The 20,975-nt window shown below is 39.0% G+C and overlaps 1 protein-coding gene across 4 annotated transcripts; it reads right to left on the bottom strand.

Annotated features, from left to right (window-relative positions):
* Positions 1-1,867: 1,867 nt before the first annotated feature.
* On the bottom strand, positions 1,868-20,684 carry Tra2b (transformer 2 beta homolog). 4 transcript variants are annotated; one of them, XM_005368988.3, is made up of 10 exons: positions 20,488-20,684; positions 14,566-14,841; positions 10,122-10,255; positions 9,008-9,170; positions 7,051-7,239; positions 5,949-6,064; positions 4,046-4,129; positions 3,354-3,413; positions 2,495-2,568; positions 1,868-2,274 (listed from the first exon to the last, which is right to left on the bottom strand). In XM_005368988.3, the coding sequence occupies exons 4-10, from the start codon at positions 9,038-9,040 to the stop codon at positions 2,264-2,266; spliced, it is 567 nt and encodes a 188-aa protein (XP_005369045.1). In that variant the 5' UTR covers positions 9,041-9,170; positions 10,122-10,255; positions 14,566-14,841; positions 20,488-20,684; the 3' UTR covers positions 1,868-2,263. The 4 variants fall into 4 exon arrangements, with proteins under 4 accessions (XP_005369045.1, XP_005369046.1, XP_005369044.1 ...); XM_005368989.3 differs by having other exon boundaries at positions 14,444-14,841; XM_005368987.3 differs by lacking the exon at positions 14,566-14,841 and having other exon boundaries at positions 2,495-2,565.
* Positions 20,685-20,975: the final 291 nt, after the last annotated feature.

Consider the following 20,975-nt stretch of genomic DNA (forward strand, 5'->3'; position numbering starts at 1 on the left):
CTCTACTTTTGGAGCCTGTCCTGAACTAGCTCTTGTAAATCAAGCTGACCTTGAACTCAGCTTGCCTCTGCCTCCAGAGTGCTGGGATTAAAGGGATGTGCCACCACTGCTCAGCTAGAACTTGAAGTTTTAAAATACTACCAACACCTAATCTGAACTGAATACAACTTGCCAATGTTATGCTTAGCTGTCCAAAGTTAATTCTGATCTTGGTCTCCATTACATGTCTAGAAAACCCTTTTATTCCCACTAATTCTAACTGCCCCACCCCTAAAATCTCAAGTCTGAAAATCCCTTAAACTTAACTGCCCCCTCAAACCCTGAGGCCCTCATTAGTTCAATGTAATTTACAGGTTACTTTCAAATATATTTCCTACACCAAAATGCTTGGTTTTTTATTTAGGTAAGAGACTGCTGTATCCATGTTCCCTGAACACAAGCTTAGGGCTTGGGCTGTACCTCAGAGCACTTGCCTTGTATGCTTGCAGATCTAAGCTGAATCCAAAGTTAATGGAGATGTAGGAAAACTATAAGGCAACAATAATAGGTCCTCGCATAGGCTTGAACTCAGGCAATGTCATGTTAGTATCTAGTTTATCTGAGTCAAACATATTCTACCCATGGATGCTACAGTATGCAGCACATTATGAAAACCTTGGACATTCTATAATATAGCCTGGAGCTAAAGAGTTACAGGCTAGCTATACTTATTAACAGTCTTAAATAGAAACAAATGCTGGTACTAAAAACATGCTTTGAAAAATAATCCCAGCACTCAGCAGGCAGAACTCTGAGTTCAAGGTCAGCCTGGTCTTAAAGAGCTAGTTCCAGGACTGGCTCCAAAGCAACACAGAGAAACCCTGTCCCTGTCTCAAAAAACCAAAAGAGCCGGGCGGTGGTGGTGCACACCTTTAATCCCAGCACTTGGGAGGAAGAGGCAGGCGGATCTCTGTGAGTTCGAGACCAGCCTGGTCTACAAGAGCTAGTTCCAGGACAGGCTCCAAAACCACAGAGAAACCCTGTCTCGAAAAAAAGACCCCCCCAAAAAAACCACCCCCCCCCAAAAAGAAAATTAGATAGTTATTTAATACAACCTCAGCCCCAAAGAGGAATCTTCATTGCAGTATAGACTTGGCTAATATATTTGAGAAATACATTTTTCCAAAACAGTACACAGTATGATATCTTGAAGAAAAAACAATATTGCACTAAGCACTAAATAAACCATAAGACTTTAGTTACAATAAAGTTAAAAGAAAGCCAACACTTCTTGTAAACCAAGTTGCATTAGCAATTTTTCTCTTTGCCTTTATTTAAACAGTTCTCAAAACATTTGAGTGAATTGGGCCTCCTCTGGTAAGCAAAGGACCTGAAAATAATATTTAAAAAATGAACAGGCAGTCTTCATCAGTTCATCCATGACACAGGTGTGGTGATCCCTTCTCTCATTCCAAACTTTGAAGCACCCAGTATTATCATATAGTCTAAGCTAGAAGAACAAAAGTACATTTGTGGTGGAATGTATTGTTGTCCCTTGTTGATAATTAGTTGAAATACCATTATCTCTTTTGTAACAAACAGCCTTTTAAAGACATGTATCTGAAGCTCTTATTCCCTGCTCTATATAATACAGATTACATAAAGGCTGACAAATCCACATTAATGTAAGCATTAAGCATTTGCTGTATGGAAAGATTTTTGTTCTAATACTAGCAGCACAGAGTTACAGCATATTTTTAACACTTAATTGCAAGTATATTGAATATGGCAAGTTTCATGGACTCCCGAAAGAAAACGAGTATCTTTATTTTAAAATATTTTACTGGAAACTTAAGAATGGTTAAGCATTGACATTTAGAAAGAAAAGTAAAAATCAAACTTGTTTATTGTTGCTTTTTGCCATTTGGTAGCATTTTACACACAGGCTTCGATCTTCAGAATACCCTGGATTCAGTAGAAAAACCTTTTAAATGAAGTTTTGTACAATAGAAACTTCTCAGCAGTCAAAATTTGGACTGTAAAAAAATACATGCAAAACATACTTTTCTGAAAACACTTAACTTTGAACAAAGCACCGAACTACACAAATGCAGAATGAAAACAGCATTTCAACTCCACCAAAAGTAGTCATCATAAAAGGTGTAAAAGTCACCTAACTTCACTAGGCACTGTTCACTTTTTAAACAGGAGACAATAGAAAATATTGTCCACAAACAATATCCCAGCTCTATGGCAGGTTTCAGAAAGTCTTCAACTTCATGCTTTAATAGCGACCTGGAAAGAAAACAAAACCTCTGTCAATGTTTGGGAATCAAGTCTCTCACATGAATAAGAAATTTATTCAAGCATTAGATGTATACACATCCATATTTATCATCTAGCTGTCACAGATTAAACTATGACCAATGAGGACAGAACAATGTGGACTTCCAACTTATAAAATAGTTACAAATCACATTATAAGAGATGAATAAAACTAATCAAGGTAACTTACGAGGTGAGTATGATCGCGATCTGGAACGTGACCTGTATCCTCCACGGCTGTAGTAAGGAGAAGGTGACCGCCTTCTGTAAATAAATAAAGACTATGTATATCTACATCTAGGTAATAGATGGGCTAATAACATGAAGCCAAACTTTTGCTGGTTCTCAAGCTGGGAGGTTCCAATAAACCTTAAAGTGTAGTGTATTACGTCCAGATAAATGCTAAAAGTATCTTAAAGCTCAATTTTTAATTTCCATGAACCCTTTACATTGGTCATTGAGAACTATTATGAACTTTAAAAAAACCAAATCATATGGCCATAGAGATAGATGGCTAATGTTATGAGCATTCACTACTCTTGCAGAGAACCCAGGTTCAATTCCTAGCACCCACATGGTGGCTCAAAATGTGAGGCCATCATGTCTCCAAAGAAACAAAGTATGCATGTGGTAGACATAAAAATGCAGATGCATTAAAAATGCAATTAATCCCAACATGCAGGAGGCAGAGGCAGGTGAATCTCTTTGAGTTCAAGGCCAGCCTGGTCTACAAGAGCTAGTTCCAAGACAGCCAGGACTGCAGAGAAACCCCGTTTCAAACAAAACAAAACTCCAAAACACTGACTAAATACACATATAAATTAATTTAAATAAAAACAAAACAAAAAACAAGGCCAGACACGGTAGGGCATGCCTTAAATCTCAGAACTTGGGAGGCAAAGGCAGAATCTCCAAGTTCCAGGTTACAGAAATCCCGTCTCTAGTCAAAACAAAACGCAATCTTTACGGTGTCACTTAGAGAACAGTTGCGCTTAAGTATCAGGCAAACAAGTATTTTGTTACTCAGACTTTAACAGAAATTTACACACCTGTAAATTTGATCCCTGTCTTGAGCAGCTCTCCATCCGCCTCCTCCTCCACCACCTCCTCTGTAAAAACAGAAAAGTAAATTTTTGTAGTTAAAACAATTGCTACAAGAATGGACAAAACCCTGTTTTGTAGTTAATGTGTTAAAGAGTTCTTCCTGAATGGCATAGTTGCTCTCAATAAAGACTTCTCAGTCCCAAGTGCTACTTAACACACTAATGCTTAAAAGGGAAAAATGCCATTTTGTTACAATTCTGGACATCAAATATTAAAGACTTAGTTCCACAGACAATGGTATAATGAACAATCTTCAACAAGAAAAAATCTCATTTACAAAAACTAAACACACGGTCGGTCTATAGTTAAACAGAAGTTTCTGCTAAAGGCTTTTAGAATTACTTATTGGTGACTGTTGCCTTGATACTTTACCATCTGAATTAAATACCCAAAACCCAAGTAAAAGCCAAAGATTGACCTCCATACATGTATAAAGTCAAGTTTCATCTTTGTATTAGCACACCAAGTTTAATGTCTCATTTGTATTTAACAATTAGGCAAGCATCCAACTACACAGCAAATTTGACAAATGCCTAAAGTTTTGATTTAAAAAATTGCAGCTATTTCTTACATTTTAAAATTTTAGGTGTTTTGTGCTGCTGTAAATGAACTGTGAATGAACTCCTACACAGCTTACCTGTATGACCTGCTGTAATAGTCCCGGTCATCATAACCCCGATCATATCCTCTGTCATAATAATCGCGGCGGCGTGAGCTGCCACTGTGAACAACATAACTTTTAATAACTCAAGTCATCATTCTCATTTGTTGGCTACAACTTTTGCTATTAAAATTTGATCCTGATAGATAACAAACCTCTTTTAAGTATCATTACTTAAAATTTTTTCTATACAGTTCTTATCAGTATTATCCATGTTTTCTTTTTCCTTGTTTCAGATATGTATATCCATATGTATGTAACCTTCTGGTTTTAGAGGCACAAAAATCCAACGACTTTCTATAAAACTGTTGGGCATATTGGCACACATCTTTAAATTCTAGCACCAAAGAGGCAGAAGTCTGTGAGATTGATGCCAGCCAAGGCTTTCTGGTGATATCCTGCCTTTTCTTTTTTCTTGGAGGTGAGGGATTTGGGGGATAGGGATTCTCTGTGTAGTCCTGGCTGTTCTTGAATTCAGAGATGCCCTGCCTTCCAAATGCTGTGATTAAAGGCATTTGCCACCACTGCTGGGCTGAGAACCTGCCTTTAAAAGGTTTTTCCTTTAATCTTTTTTTTTTTTTTTTTTAAATTAGACTCAGTGAGTAAAACACTTATAAACAGGACTACCTAAGTACCTCAAATTCCATGCCAGGTGCCTGTCACATATCTATTCTAATGTTTCTAAGGCTAGATGGTATGTACAAGCAGAAATTTCCAGAAGTTCAAAGCCAGATAGGCTGGAGCAGTGAACACAAACCCACTTTAAAGCAATATGAAAGGTGAGAGAACACAAAGGTTGCTCTGCCCTCCACATATGCCACCTGTCTATGCACTCATCCAAACGCTCATATACATGCAAAATATTAACTGGGTGACAACACAACACAACTCACATAAAGATGGAATGAGAGAACGCAGGAAGATGTCTTTTAACATCTGCCAACTGACCCCCCCCCATTTGTTATAAGAATTTTATTTAGAGGTTTCTGAGATGGCTCAATACATATAGGTATGAGGTCTTGAATAGGCCCTCATCATCCAAAGTATGGTGATAGGAAGGCCAGAGACTCTCTGTAGCTAGTTAGCAACCTCTGGATTGATACATTGTCTCAAAGTCTAAAATGATACCCAAGAATCAGAACCCAGTCTTTGTAAGAGAAGCACTAGACAGCAACTGATAAACATTCACAACTGATTAAAATGTATACTAAATGGAACATCAGTACCAACCTATCCCCCTCCTCCAGGTTCAAACACCAGGAACAGAAAGATTCTAAAGTCATAGATTAGGAAGATGTACAATGGTACAGCTTGAACATGACTCAACTCATGAGTGAACAGTAGTTACCTGCACCAGTAAACATTCTAGCACCCATAAGAAAGAAGTTCCTTCCAAGGTCCCATCCATAACTCAAGGAACTAGGTACAGCTGGAGAAGTTGGTTTTCAAGTAGTGTGACAATGGTAGGATGACCATAACGACACAGCACATGGCTACACACCCATGAAGCATGAGTGTACTAACTGGTCTGAGTACATTGAAGGGGAGGAGGAGGCATAAAAATGGTAAAGAGAGATCCGTGGAGGAGTTGGAGACATTAACAGCAAAGTGCTAGGTAATGGAGCTTACAGCCTGTCAACTGAGATAATCTCCAGAACCCATGTAAAAGTCTAAGAAAGGAATAGATGCCACAAAGGTGTCCTCTAAACCTTACTTGCATGTGGCTGTGCAGGCATACAATATTTTTTAAAGGAATTTCTTCTAAAAAGATATCAAGAGATTGATGGGGGAAAAGACAGAGGAAGACAGCCAACATGTGCCTCTAGAACATTCAAGTACCCAACCACACATATTACACATATAAAGAAGGTAAACTTACTAAGTAGGTCTCCCCATGTAAATTCCTGGTGTTGGGGTATGGGGCCTTTTTGTGATAGAGAAATCGACCCTAATTCGACGTCCATCAAGCTCCATTCCATTGGCACGTTCTTTAGCCTTAAAAAAAAAATAAATTGTTACATACAATCTGAATAATTGTCTCTTAATTATCTTACAGCTATTTAATGAAGACTAAAAGGACTTTCCATCCAGTTTCCTAATATTTTTATAGAAGTTTGGCCATAAAAAAAAAAACACCTAAATTAAATGGGTTACTTCCTCTACTTACAAATTCGCTTTCTAAAAGTAGTCATAAAAAATAAAAAAAAATAAACACCATAGCAGGTGACCCACAACATATTTATTACAACTACCTACAAATTTAGGTGAACTTAGCTAATTCATTGGTCTCTAACATCCTAAGAGTTGGGATTATACACACATACATCACAACACCATTTATGAAAGCCAGATTTCAATGTCTATACTTGCTGAACACAGTCCAAATGCTCTTCTTTACCTATGGCCATATGGTATGGGAAGAAATAAAAACAAACTTGTTTATATTCTGATTCAAAATGCCTGTTGTGGGAGACAAACATCTCTAAAACGCAGCCTGGATCTAATATTTACATATCCCCCCCCCCACTAAAATGAGCATGGACTGAAGTTCACAGAACTGGCTGCTTTTCAAGACCTGTATTCAATTCCCAACACCCACACTAGGAGTCATCACAACTGTCTGTAGATCAAGTTCCAGGGGATCCAGTGCCCTCTGCTGGCCTTTACAGACACTGCATACATAGTGCAAAGACATTCATGTAGGCAAACACCCACACGTACAAACTTCAAAATTTAAAATAGCTCAGTGTATTATTCTTTGCCAAAGTATCTTTAGGGCTCACTTTTTATAACACAGCATTACAGAAAAAGCAAGTGATGTGTTTGGAATTTTCAGTATGTTCCAAGCAGAATTTTTTTTTAATTCCTCCAAAGAACAAAAACTCAAAACTATAGTTGTATGCCTTAGATCTTAAATCTATAACATAAAAACAGAAATTGCCTGGTCAGTCAGAACAAAAGTACAAGTAAATTTTACTTACTTCCTTGGCATCATCTACATTTTCAAAATATACAAAGGCAAATCCTCTTGAGCGTCTAGACTGCTGGTCATACACAATAGACACATCAGCAATGGGGCCGTATTTAGAGAACACTTCTCTCAGGTCTCTTTCTGTGGTGTACAAGCTCAATCCGAACACCCCAAGACAACAGTTGGGGTCAGGATTTGCCTAGAAAACAAACATTTTAAAATCTGAAAATTTTACATAGATCTTAAAGAGGGTAAGTGGACAAGGTAAGGATATCTAACTAGAATATAACATAAAAAACAATTAGGATGATAAATTAGATCAAGCACCACTGCATCTTACAAAACACTGTGGCATTCAGTGATAACCACAAAGGGTAGGAAACCCCACAAGGGAACTAAATTAAATTCAACCCTAAAAACAGGAGGATCATTAAGAGATTCTGTTCTGATTTTTTGTTGTTGCGTTTGAGGTTTGGAGCTCAGCTTAGATAATACTCATCAGGGAATTTATTCTAAGGGGGAAAAAAAGATAGGCTGTTTTGTTTTAGTCTGGAGCTCATGCAACCCAGGGTGACCAAAATCTCACAGGTATCTCAACTGTGAGATTACACCAACTAGAATTGCCAAAGAGGGGTATAGCTGAATCCCAGGAAATATCCCTCTGCCCATTCTTGGTTGGCATACTCTCCCCTTCTGTTCACTGGAAACTTATTCCTGGGCTCCTTAGACACAAACCAACTCCTTCAATTGTCCTGACATTTTCTATGTGTAACCCTTGGCACATTCCCCTCAATCATGCATACACAAATGCAAAACATAAATAAAATGAACTGGATATAGATAGTCATGCACTCACTCCAACATGAGGGAAGCAGAATCAAGTAGATTTTTAGAGATCACACCTGGTCTACTCTGAGTTTTAGGACAGCCACAGTGGCACAACACAGTGAGAGCTTATCCCAAAAATGGAAATAGCCAAGTGATGGTGGTGCACGCCTTTAATCCCAACATTTGGGAGGCAGAAGCAGCTCAGCATGGTCTAACAGGGTTGAGAGCCAAGGCTACAGAGAAACCCTGTGGGTGTAGGGTAGATGCATCACCATCACTATTAATATCAAAGGAGGAAAACAACCAAAGGATACTTAACAAGAATGTCATATTTTGCATAGCTGTACAAGGATAGGTTGGAGTAAATAACTGGATATAAGGGTGTGCATTATACATCTATGGAACAGAAGGAATAATCCTGCCTTGGGTTCTGCATTGAAGAATCCACAAATCTCAGAAGGAAATTAAGTCTTGGTGGGTACAATAAGGCTGTCACAACTACAGTTAGACCTCCCACCTAACTAGCAGCATATGTTAACAACTGCTTACAGAACATTTGTTTTTTTTTTTTTGAGTATTTTAAGTAATCAGATATAAAATTTAAATGCAAACTAAACACATTAGTAATGTTACTAAAAGATAAGGGTGATGGTGCCAAGACTTCAAACTAAAGATGAAGCAAAAGTTAAGCTTCATAAATTTGTGGGCTTCTTCATTAATTCTTCTTAATGTCTAGCAATTGAAACAGACAAGGGGAATTGTATTACATATTAAGTGATTATAGACAAACACATATGAAACCCAAGAAAGTGCAACAAATTACTTTAGCAGCTATCATTAGTAAAATAAATTTATAAACGTTACAAGCATTCCGGCCAAACATTAAGGAACTTAAAAAAAAAAGTTCCCGTAATTTTACATAGAACAAACTTATTAGGTAGGAAAATTACATACTAAAAAAAACACTTCCATTTCTAGAAGCAGAAGCTAAAACTCCACTGTCAAAGTAAAGAGACCAGGTAGTACAATGTTTCAAAAATGTCTTCAGGCTGGGATGGGACCTCGGTGGTTTGATCTGCCTCGTGTACATAATAACCTGGGTTCAGTCCATAGCACTCCAGAAAACTTTTCCATCTTACCCGATTCCCAACATGACGCCTTCGAGTGGACATGGGAGAATGGCTGTGGCTGTGCCGCCTGCGATAATCTCTGCTGTAAGACCTGCTCCGAGATCGTCTATGGGAGCGGGATCGCGATCGTGACCTTGTATAATGCCTTCTAGAACTTCTTCTGGATCTAGACCTGCAATATAGAACTTGAGGTTATGGCTAAATAACAGAAAAAAATAGATAACCTTTCAATTTCTTTATTACTCTATTCTAGAGTTAAATTCCAAACAGAGGACATAGTTCAGGATAAAAAAAATTACCCCCATCTAATCATTTTTATTTTGCTAAGCAAGCAAAGTCAAGAACAACAAAAAAAGGCTCCCTCTCATTTTTTTTTCCCAAAATAATATTAAGAAAAATTTGAAGTTAAGGATATTTAAAGTTCTAAAAACTGGACCGTACTACATGTGTGGTTTGTGTATGCCTTTTTAACCTTTTATCCTCTATTTCTGTATTTCCTATTATGCCAACTATTCATTTTGGCCAATTAACAAAAGCCACTATATTTATCTCTTAATTCAGGCAGTGGTGGCCTGTGCCTTCAATCCTAGCACTTGGGAGGCAGAGGCAGGTGGATCTCAGCCCTGCCTTAAAAAAAAAAAAAAAGAAAAGCAAGCAAGCACAAACAAGCTTTGGGCTGGAGAGATAGCTCAGCAGTTAGGAGCACTTGCTGCTCTTCCAAAACCCACATGGTAGCCAGCCAGCTCACTACTGTAACTCCAAGATCTGACACCCTAACACAGACATTCATGTAGGCAAAACACCAATGCACATAGAAAATAATTAAATTCGTGGCTTTTGAGTAAAGTAAAACATAAAGGGGTCTCCAAAACCAGAATGTACTGATAGATGAAGTACTGGTGCTATAAGCAGCCAAAATGTTAAACATAATCTACTTAAGTCAACAAAAGATCTGAACCCTGACCCAGAAGCCCAGGTTGTTTTAGTCTTCTGGTTCCCATTTCTAATATCAACATTAAATAGACCAATAAATGAACACATCCTTTACTTTCTTTAGCTTAACAAATCACACTAATTTCAGAGTAGGGTTAATAGAAAGAGATTTCAAAATAGTATTTCTTACCTAGATTCAGATCTGGAACGTGACTTTGATCTAGAACGTCTTGAATCTTCCTTGGAGCGAGACCTTGCAGGGGTGTGCCGTGCAGATTTCCCGGATCCGTGAGCACTTCCACTTCTGGAAGCAGAACGGGATTCCTACACGCAGATGTCAAAAGTTTTAATTTGTATACTTCTGAAGAAGCTTTAGAAATAAATAAGCTTCTGTGAGATAAATGGCCAAGGAGAACAATCCTCTTCCAAAGAAAACATGTGATGGCAGGAATTGAGTATACCTGGTATAATAGTTTCATCGCTTCAACTTACATCAATTAGTTCTTCCACAAGAATTACCTAACTCCACTCCCCTAAAAGGTTTCAAAGTCAGATTGTTTAAAGAACTACCGAAGTATTACATTTGGGAATTATTACTACATAGAGTGGGAAAGAACTTTAGTTAACTATGAAGCCTAGTCTACTCCAGTCAAGCAACAATCCAAACAAAATCCCGTATCTTCAAGTTATGGTTTTTTAAATGAGGGGCAAAAATAAAAGTTTAGGATAATCTTGTGTTTCAAGTTTGGAAGGTAGAAAAAAAAATCTAAAAGACTAGCTAATGGACAGGAAATGGCTAAGATAGTTTTCAATGCATGTTGAGACCTCTTATAAAACTCAAGAGCAAACAAAAGGAACTAACAAAAGCAAGACAGCAAATTGCTAAGAGCAGAAAAGGTGCCAAAGATCCACAGCTTTCTTGGCTACAATGGCAAGAGCCAAGGCAAAATCAAACAGGAGACCAAGAAAAAAAAAGCAGAAACAATATGTAAAAGGCACATTAAAACAAAGATAAAACCAGGAACTTTCAGCCCAGGAAAATTTCTGTAGATGCCTAGGCGAATACCATGGACTCCCGTTTATTAAATGGGAAGAGACAGTGCTCATTCCCCAGACAACTAAGCTTTCACTATGACAAAACCTTTTAAGGCAAAAGTGAAAGGCACAGCCTAGTCAATTGTTCTTAAGATACAGCCACAGCTAAGAAGAAAGCAAAGCTAAAAGGGCACGAATCTCAAAAATCACTTCCAAGTATTTTAGAATCCAGACTATGATTTACATACAGAATAAGGAAGACAATTTAGAGCATTCCTCCTCAATGCTCAGGACACAAAAATATGCATTTTATATGCAACATAGAAGGGAGGAACCTCAAGTATACGGATGAAGACAACTACAAGAATGAGCAGCTTTCCAGGCCCCAAATAATCTAGAAAACACTTCAAGGACACACTAAAGCATGGTCGTGATTTAACGTGTGACAGATAACTTACCTCTCTACTAGAACTTCATCCCCCAAGGAATAGCTATAGATTAAAATAAGCCACGTGTGACTCAGCTGCCTTTAATACCACAATACAGTTTAGGATTCACTGCTCGTGGTGGGGAGAGACTACCCCAATTAACCAGCCATTGGATTTCAGCATCTAATGTTCAGCAGGCAATTTACATCTCACTTTCTTCTTGGTCAACAACAAAAAACAAACTTAGTTTAGCTTTTGTCATCTTTACTACAGGGAAAGGCTAATCTACAAGAGAAAACAGAAGGGACTAGAAAGTTAATAAAAATGCATTTATTCAAATTCTGTAAGAATACCTTACAGAACAATTAGAAGCTTTAACGAAAACAAAATGAAAAATTTTGCCAGAAGAGAATATCACTGCCACACGGCACATTAAAAAAAAAAAAATCACTGTAAGGTAAATTTGTCTGCGAATAAAAGAAGTAGAAAAGTTCCTGGGAGCCAGAGAGATGGCTCAGCGGGTTAAGAGCACTGGCAGCTCTTTTGAGGTATTGAGTTCAATTCCCACAACCACATGGTGGCTCACAAACATCCTATATATAATCCTGATGCCCACTTCTGGCATGTAGGTGTACATGCAGATAGAACACCATATACATAAATCCTCAAAAAAGACTGCTGCTTCTTTTTAACCAAAGTTTTATTCTAAACTGGGATGCCTCAGCTATCTCTCTGCTAAGAGAACAGAAATTTCTAGAATGGGAAATTAGATGAGGAAAGTTTCTTCTTAAAAGTCAAGTCTAGTAGAGGGGGCTGGAGAGATGGCTCAGAGGTTAAGAGCCTGCTCTTCCAAAGGTCCTGAGTTCAATTCCCAGCAACCACATGGTGGCTCACAGCCATCTGTAATGGGGTCTGGTGCCCTCTTCTGGCCTGCAGGCATACACACAGACAGAATATTGTATACATAATATTTTTAAAAAAGTCTAGTAGACTAAGGTGTCTCAACAAACGTCTTGGAAATTCCCAAGACTTTTTTTTTTTAACTCAGCCTCCAAATTTAATAGGCTATGTCCCACGTGTACTTTTTGAGCAACAATTTCTTAAGATTAAAAATGAGTGGAAACACAAAAAATCCCCTTTGCCTGTATACTGGCACTGTTGGGCAACCTGGGGGGCTGGGAAAGAACCCACAAAAAACTACCTCTAAAAACTTTGCCAGCTAATCCTTTGTTAGTTAAATCCTTCCAGTTATGTAGATATCTATAAAGGTGAGAAGAAAATATAAAGGATTTTGTGTGAAGAAATGAAATCGGTGATTAGCTAAGTAAAAAGCTCTATACTAATCGTAAACCTTAAAGCACAAACAATTCTATAAAACCAGCCAGGAAAGTCCTTTACAACTCTGAGTGACAAAGCCATATAAAACTCTACAAAAAGAACTATACCGAAAAGCACCAACAATGACAGAAATTCTCCCCAAAAAATGTCCTCAAATCATTTTAACTAATGCATAACCAATATATAAGGAACAGGTCAAGTTCAAAAACAAAATTTCAAGCAGTCTGTAGCTCCTCCTATATTGAGAGCAAAATCTCAGAAGTATTAAATCTTTCCTTACAGTAGCTCATATACAGCACTAAACAGCTTTTCGTTTGTGTTAGGCACCCTAATCCTAAAAAGCAAAAATACATGTAAGTTTAATTAAGCTCCACAAACTCAATGTCAGAAGTTAAATCTTTCTATGATTCTTTGGCAAAGTAATCTTCCCTGTATTGCAAGTAAAATTCCAACCCCCATTTCAGCCCTGTTTTCCCTGTCAACAACAGGACTTAAGCACCCTCACTGATCATAGGAGACACCTTCAGAAAAGGAAAACAAAACAAAACAACAGATGGGAAACTTTGCTAACTAACATCAACATTTTCACTTTAAGTGTATCCACTTGGGACCATATGGAAATTCAAATCCCCTTTAAGCTTGAGTAGTAACATAAAATTGACATTATTTCATCATTATCTGACAATTAGTTTTACAAAGCAACAAACTGTCTGCTATAAATGAAAACTATATTCTCCTAGCAAGATACAGAAACAAGAAGCACAAATAAAAAGCACTGACAATAGGCTAAAGTGTACCAACAACACATGCACCCTTCATGAAAGGTCATTTAAATAATTTTCTCCAATAGCTCTAACGACCCGACAACACTCAGAATAAAAATTATTATTTTAAGATGATAACCTTTAATATTCTGCATGGAGCAGGCAATTATTGGTTGTCTGCTATTGATTATGGGTACTTGTTAACATGCTAATCATCTAACTATAATCAGTCAAAACACAGAAAAGAATTGCACTGGTTTTCTTTTCAGTTGAGGTAGCACACACACTAGAAGAAAACCATGTTTAAGATGATGATCATTATAATGAACTAAAGATAGGGAAAAGGCAACAAAGTAGCAGCAACCACTGCACTTTGAATTAGCTATCATACTTGCATGACCCATCTAAGGGAGGCTCTATTATACTTAAGCAGAACCCCTTATAATTCAGTTGGAACAGGCATGCAACAGAATATACAGAACATCCTTATTTGGCACATGTAGATCTCAACATTAGGACTTAAGTGGTTATAGCTTCCCACCAATATGTGGAAACCTAATCCTTTCATTACAATAAAACAACCTTATGTTAGATGTTTTGCTTGGATTTTGAGGGTTTAGTCCCATTACTACCCTGGTGACAGTCTTGAAATTTTTCCAGTAGAAAATATTCTACTATACACTGTTCAGCATCAAAGCAGAAACCATCAGTGCATTTTAAGAGTCCAAAGGGTGGCTAAGTAACAGACCACCAGTTCCAACTCATACTCACTCATGCCCCAGAACTAGCAGAGTATAATAGGTGAAAAGTCTAAGTAAGGGAAGATGGGAGGGCAACTAGTATTCCCCAGTGGATTAGCAACTGCTTCCTGGTATTCGACTACAAATAGTTATTTTTAAAGAATTGCATTTCCATCATTTGACTAAGCAGTTAAAAATTAGAATTACCTAATTTAAACGATTCCCTTGGAAGTCACTTCTTTACCCTGTATATATTTTCTTCTATTAAACAAATAATGCATGCATGTTTAGCAAAATATACAGGGACACATAAACAGACTAGTAATTACTTAGCGTAGTGCTTTCTGATTCCAGATTACTTCTTATCTTAACTTCATTTTTATTTCTTTTCTTCATTCTTCCGTTTCAAATTCTGACTTCTTTCATCTTCCCCACTTCACACAAATTGCTCAATATTCTACAAGTGGGACTTCTGGTCTGATAATTAGCATGCATTCTTTCTTTTATTTTTTCAAATTTCAGCTTCACTTATTCCTGAGCTTCAAATACTCATTTATAAAACTTGTCAAATGACGACTTCCGCATTTTCCTTCTTCAACATTAACCTTAATAGAAAAAGAACAGGATGAAGAATATTTTAAAACTCCAGGATAAAATCCAGTGCCAAAACTGAAACTAGAAAAAAAAATTCCCTTTTGTAGTTTTGGATTTAAAAAATACTAAAATATGCAGCTCAAAAAACTGAAACTACATAGTTTCCTGTTGGTATATGGTAATCATTTCTATATTCCATATAAATTTATCATGCTTAACATGAATGTGAAGTGCGACACTGAACATTTACTGTTCATTAAACAATTTTACAAATTGTAATCACAATTCACACTTCTTATTGTATTCAAGAGAAAATGCTAAGTGTCAAAAGCACATTTCTAGTCAAAAAGTGACACATTTCAATACAAAAGTGCAAGAAAGAAAAGCATGGACAACTCATCTGCACAATGACGAAGGCTGGGTTGAACGTTTACAGTACTGTGACTTGCCTAGACAAGAAATGCATAATTCCACATTACTGTTTACTTGAAAGAACATTGTTAAACAATGTCAGCAAACCTGACAACTGAATCTGTCCAACCCACCCTTGAAAACTCTGTATTAGTTTAATTACTAAATTTAGAACTAAAATCCTGATACTAAATAAAATTATCTACTACATGCCAACAGCTACAAAGAAAAGTAGAGCAAACTTGATTCCAACAGTGGTTATGTCCAAAGAATTCTGTTGTAAAGTTTTCCCCTCTATTAGCAAAACATCAGTCTTCTGGATGTCCAAAGGAGAGAACTTACTTGAAAGGTGGCAAATTATGAGAAAATTATGGCTAACCTCCTCAAATTATTAAAAAGGCCCACTTTAGCAGATTAGTGAAGTTTAATTCTAATACTGGGACACTAAGTAAAATACTGTCCCAGTAAAACAATCTAGTTTTCCTTGTCACCCTGCTAAAATATTTCTGAATGCTCTTTTACTGTCTATTTCCTCTTACATTTTCTTCTGGTTTGAAAGAGGGGAGAAAAAAGAAGTCTCCTAAAAAATAAAAAAAAATAAAAAAAAACAAGTCTTTATTCTATTGTTGGCATAGGCAACCATGGGTATAGAAGTATCTTTTCCAAGGAAAAGCCTGATTTCCAGACTAATTTTATAGTTAACTACTGTTTGTTTAATCTGGGGACATTTTAGAATGGCTATTTAAGGGAGTCACAGTAATTGGTTTTCTTGTAAGATCCATCACTAAAATGTAATGGGAAATGTTTACTGGCAGCACAAATGTAATCATGGAATCAGAACGCCCAAGCAGGTTTCCTTAGTGCCTGGCCCCCCTAAAGGTTATTTATGTATAGATAGATACAGGGCTTAGATTCAGAAGACAAAAAAGCTTTAGTAGGTACCAGGACTTTTTCAACATTAAGGCCACTTTGGTACTGCTTCATTCATTAACACTTTCTAATCTTTCTCCTATATACTGTGAACAAAACCACTGCTAGACAATTTGTATTAACTCAGCTAAACTCAAGCAACTACATAAAACTACAAGATCAACTATTGGGTCAACATACATTTGGTTAAAAAAAAGGATCATACTTAGAAAAAAACCCACATCACTGGCAATGAATAAAATGAGTAAAGAAAAACTACACCGTGTTCCAGAAAAGGTCAACACTAAAATGGATTAAGGGCTTTTTTTGGAGACAGGGTCTCATATAGCCCAGAACGGCATCTATATTGCCAAAGTCACTCTATTGCCAAAGGATGATGGCCTGATTCTCCTGCCTTCACCTCCCAAATGCTGAAGAAAATTTCTGAAGGGTTGAAGGTGAGAACTACACCAGATCTAAAGTCGATGCTTTTTGTAATCCTGCAAAAATACCAAACCCTTAAATTTCTTTTGATCACACATTTTCCATCAAAAGCACATATATGCATTTTTGTCTGAAATTTCCTATCTACTATCTAAGCAAAAATTTTATTGCCAGGTTCCTCCAAACATGAAAATCCACACCAATTAATAACCTGAAAATAGCCTCCAAAATCAGTTCAAAATAGTGATTTGAGAATTTGCTGTAATCAATTTTGACCGGACAAAAAGTTAACAATAAATGATGACAACACCTAACTCTATATGGCCCAATTCCTACAATAACCCATGTAAAAAAGTACTCATTCCTAAAATAATCACTATACCTTATTAGAAAACAACAGCTATGTCCAAATACTAATCAACAAAAATGCTGGACACATACACTATAACGCTAAGTTTGAAAGCATTCATGTTTATTGTGTAGGTTTGGGGCTTTACTGAAAAGGAAAAAGGCTATACAAATAAGACAAATTCCATTAACACCTCTCCGTTTCTGAACTCCCTCCCCTTCAAGCTTTCAAGGAAACCAGTACTTACCTTGTAAAACCATTTGTAATTTCATCTTAGAAGTATCACTTTCTATTTTGATAATATCCACAATATTAAGCATTCTTATTTAAATCAAAGAAAATGATTCAACAAGAGACTTATGATGAAAAAACTAGTGATTTTCTTAAACTTAATTCAACCCTTCATTAAAATTACATGTAAAGGCTACAATTACTTTAGAAATAGAAGTTTTGGCTATAAAAACCTGAATAAGAGTTAGGGGATAAACACAAAGACATCATGGGATTGCTTAAGCGGAAAAAAAGTAGAAACCAAGAAGCAATTTGGTGGAGTAGTATCCAGAAGCTGCTCCTTGTTTAGGTTCCAAACATACTACACTAATACTGCTTTATCTGAGTATCTGCTAACTCCAAACTAATCTCTTGCTATTGTGGTCATAAAACAGCCCAACAAAAACATTTTTCTGGCTTGTATAATTCTAGATTCTCAGGACTCATATGCATAATCTCAACGAGTTGAGAATTTTAAACTAACTAGAAGATCAAAATTCACAAGTCTCACACCCTATACTAGGAACACTATTGGGGTCTTAAATATTAAGAGTGGCCATTTTTCCTTCAAAGAAAAGGTTCTTTACAAAATGAGCAATTTTTAATAAAAGTACTGGAAGAAATGAGTTTTTAAGCCAACTTTAAAATTGGCAAAAAAAAAAAAATCCCAAAACCCCAAATCCTACAAGTAACAAAGGATAAGGAACACACTCTGCAAAAGAGCTAAAATGCTAACATCCATCCAATAAACTTGTGCCCAAACCAAGCACAATTTATTTCACACCCTAGGAAAGAAACATCTTTGAAAGGGGGTTGAGTGAATCCTGAAGTGAGTGTCCACATGAAGACAAATAATCACTGACATTCCAGGTAGCTTAAAAAATTTATTCTGTGCACATTAAAATAGCTTGTGTCTATGGGCCTAGAAGACAATGAAACTTATTTCCAGGTTTCCAGAGATGGTCGGTTATACCAGGCATAGCCAAGACTATTTACCTTAAACATTTTTCACACTTGGAAGGTGAACAAATCAGATTTGGCCAAGCTACTTTGCAGTTATGTCAGTGAATGAAATGCAGGGGACTTGAGCTACCTTGCATTATGTTTGTGTATGAGCCTTACATGGCAGGCAAGCATTTTCTTATCAAGTTATACAACCAGTACTTAAAACTACCCCTTATTCCTTGGGGGAAAATGTTTAGTCTTGCTAAGTAATTCAGGATTATAACTGAATCTGGATCCAGGACAAGTAGCCAGTATTTACAAACCTGTAAAATTCTGCCCTGCTTACCTTGCAGTGTTTTTGTCTCTGAACTTTTTTGGCAAGCCTTAAGTTCAGCTAAGTGTTTCCAATTATCCCAAGATTCCAATTGGAGAGCAAAAAACACCAAGGAAAATGTGTATGTGTGTAAGTATAGGGCTGAAAAATTGGAACAGCGCTCAAGAGCATCTACTCTTAAGCACGTTCTTAAAGAAACACAGAAAGTCATTTTATTCTCCAATTAAATAAGGACTGCCGAATGTGGTTGGTTCACACCTTAAACCGTAACACTAGCTAGGGAGGAAGAGGCAGGCAGTGGCTGAGGTCAAGACCGGACTGGTCTACTTAGCAAGTCCCAGGACAGACAGGGACACGGAGTGACCCTACCTCAAATAAATACTCAAAAACCATCTTGTTAGTAGAAATAGAAATAACACTTCAAATTAACAGGGGAAAGTTTCCCAGCTCTTTCAAAATGGTACCCATTCTTCAATCGCTTTCTTCGGGGAGCAATACATATACACGAAAGCTAATTTGAAAATTTTTCATGGACACGATGATGTATTTAATCCCAAAACAACAACAAACTACTTGCTTTTAATTCTAAACACAGACTAATTTATCATTACATGCCAACTTTGGGAGGCAAGACCTCATGGCATGTGTGGATGGGATACAGATTAGTTTGAAAGGATTTAAAAGAAAACGGGGTCTGGGTTCATAGTGCAGTAGTAAACGCCTGCACGTCACGCAGGCCCAGGCTCCATTTCCATTATCAGGAAAAAACAAAGCCTAATTCCCCTCTCGTTTCCTTCCTTGGGAAAGCTTTAAAATGACAAGGCACAAACTGTAACACTGGACTTAAAATGACCTTGGGATAAGAGGCTCATCTCGGTAAAGGTCTGATCAGTACTAAAAGACCTGATCAGTTCAAGCTATTCTGCCTTGGTCCCGAGTTTACCACGTGGGAGGCCTACCGTCAAGACCTTAAAAAGTTTACTAACATACTTAACAGACTACAAGCAGAGTATGATCTACTCCTGTAAACTCTGTGAAAAAAATGTTAAGTCCCGGGGCGGAAAACAATTGCTCTTATGGTGCTTCTAAGCGGGAGTTTTCTTTTCTTTACCACTATACTAACAAGGACTAAGCGGAGTTTTCAAACTGCAATTACTCTCGCTCACTAAGTCATGCAATGCCTTCCTATCTTGCTGGGGTAATACTCCACCGCCACAGCACATGCGCTGTGTAAGCTCTGGGAAAGGATAAATCCCGGCCCGTTAGATACAATCTCATCTACCTCCACCCAATTACACCCTTAGAAGGGAGAAGCTTAAAAAATAAAACACGTGATGCCCAGAGCTAAGAGCGCCGTGGATTGTGGCCACCGCTCGCTCCTTCCCAATCCCGCACAACCATGCTAATGACCTTGCGTCCTGCTCCAGCTCAGGCCCCGACCACGAAGAAACCGCCCCAGCACAAAGCCATCGGGACCCCCGACGACCCCCAGCCGTTTCCGTGCTCTCCGCCACCCGTGCACCACCAGCCCGACTCCCAGGCCCACGTGGCTCCTCCGCGCTTTTCCCTGCAGCCCCGGGAGAGGCGGCAGGGCCGGGCCGCCAGGACCCGCGGCGGCTCCGCCATTTTGTGCTCCTGGCAGCGCGCCCAGCCCGCGAGCCCAAGATGGCTGCGGCGCGGCTTCGCAGGAGCGCAACGGCGAAATTAGATCCCGCTCCCATCCCCCACCGCCGAGGGAACGCCGCGGCCATTTTTAATCTCCCCCAACCCCCACCTCCTAACGGAAGAAAAAAAACCCAAAAAACCGGTAGCGGCGGGTACGAGGCCCACGGCCCGCCGGCGGCCTCCCTGGCGACTCGGGGCGGCGTCCATCAGGCCCTCCGGCGCCCCGGCTCCCGCTCGCCGCCAGACTCCCGCTGCCCGGCCGCAGACGCCCGCAAGGCCTGGGGAGAGAACAAGGGGAGACCGCAGCCGCCCGCGCCCCCCCGCGCGTACCCGCTCGCCGTAGTTCTGCTCGCCGCTGTCGCTCATGACTCCAGATGGCTGTCACCGCTGCTGGCCTGGACGGAAGCTGTCAGGCTCCTGCCTTCTCTACGGAGGCCCCGCCGCAGCGTCTCGCAACGTCGCACTCTGAGAGCCGCCCAAAGCCGACGCGCTCCGCACCTCCTCCGCGCCGCTCTCCCGCCGCCGGACGTGACGCGACGCTCTTTAAGCGGGCCCCGCTCGCTCCCCAGAAGGCGCGCTTTCCCGGCCCCGCCCACTCCGCGGGGCTGGCCAATGGCTTGCTCCGGCAGGGGCGCTTCCCACACCGGATGTGACGTCTACGCCCCGCCTCGCTCGCTCTGACCCACCCGGTCAGAGCCCGGCCGTGGCGTGGCGGGAAAACGAGCGTAAGCTGGTGGGCGTCTGCGGTGGTCTCCAGGGGACACCACGAGATCACCAGCCACGCCTCGGTTGTTTCTGGAACCTTCCAGGGAACCGTC

Source organism: Microtus ochrogaster, unplaced genomic scaffold, assembly GCF_000317375.1.
Source record: "Microtus ochrogaster isolate Prairie Vole_2 unplaced genomic scaffold, MicOch1.0 UNK43, whole genome shotgun sequence".
Taxonomy (NCBI): domain Eukaryota; kingdom Metazoa; phylum Chordata; class Mammalia; order Rodentia; family Cricetidae; genus Microtus; species Microtus ochrogaster.

What these genes read in the sequence shown, in the direction of transcription:
- Tra2b (XM_005368986.2), bottom strand. Translation starts at nt 20,523, where the DNA reads ATGAGCGACAGCGGCGAGCAGAACTACGGCGAGCGG. An exon ending in AGCAGAACTACGGCGAGCGG is followed by an intron (nt 10,256 to 20,487) that starts GTACGCGCGGGG and finishes ATCTGCGTGTAG; the next exon opens with GAATCCCGTTCTGCTTCCAG. An exon ending in CGTTCCAGATCTGAATCTAG is followed by an intron (nt 9,171 to 10,121) that starts GTAAGAAATACT and finishes TCTATATTGCAG; the next exon opens with GTCTAGATCCAGAAGAAGTT.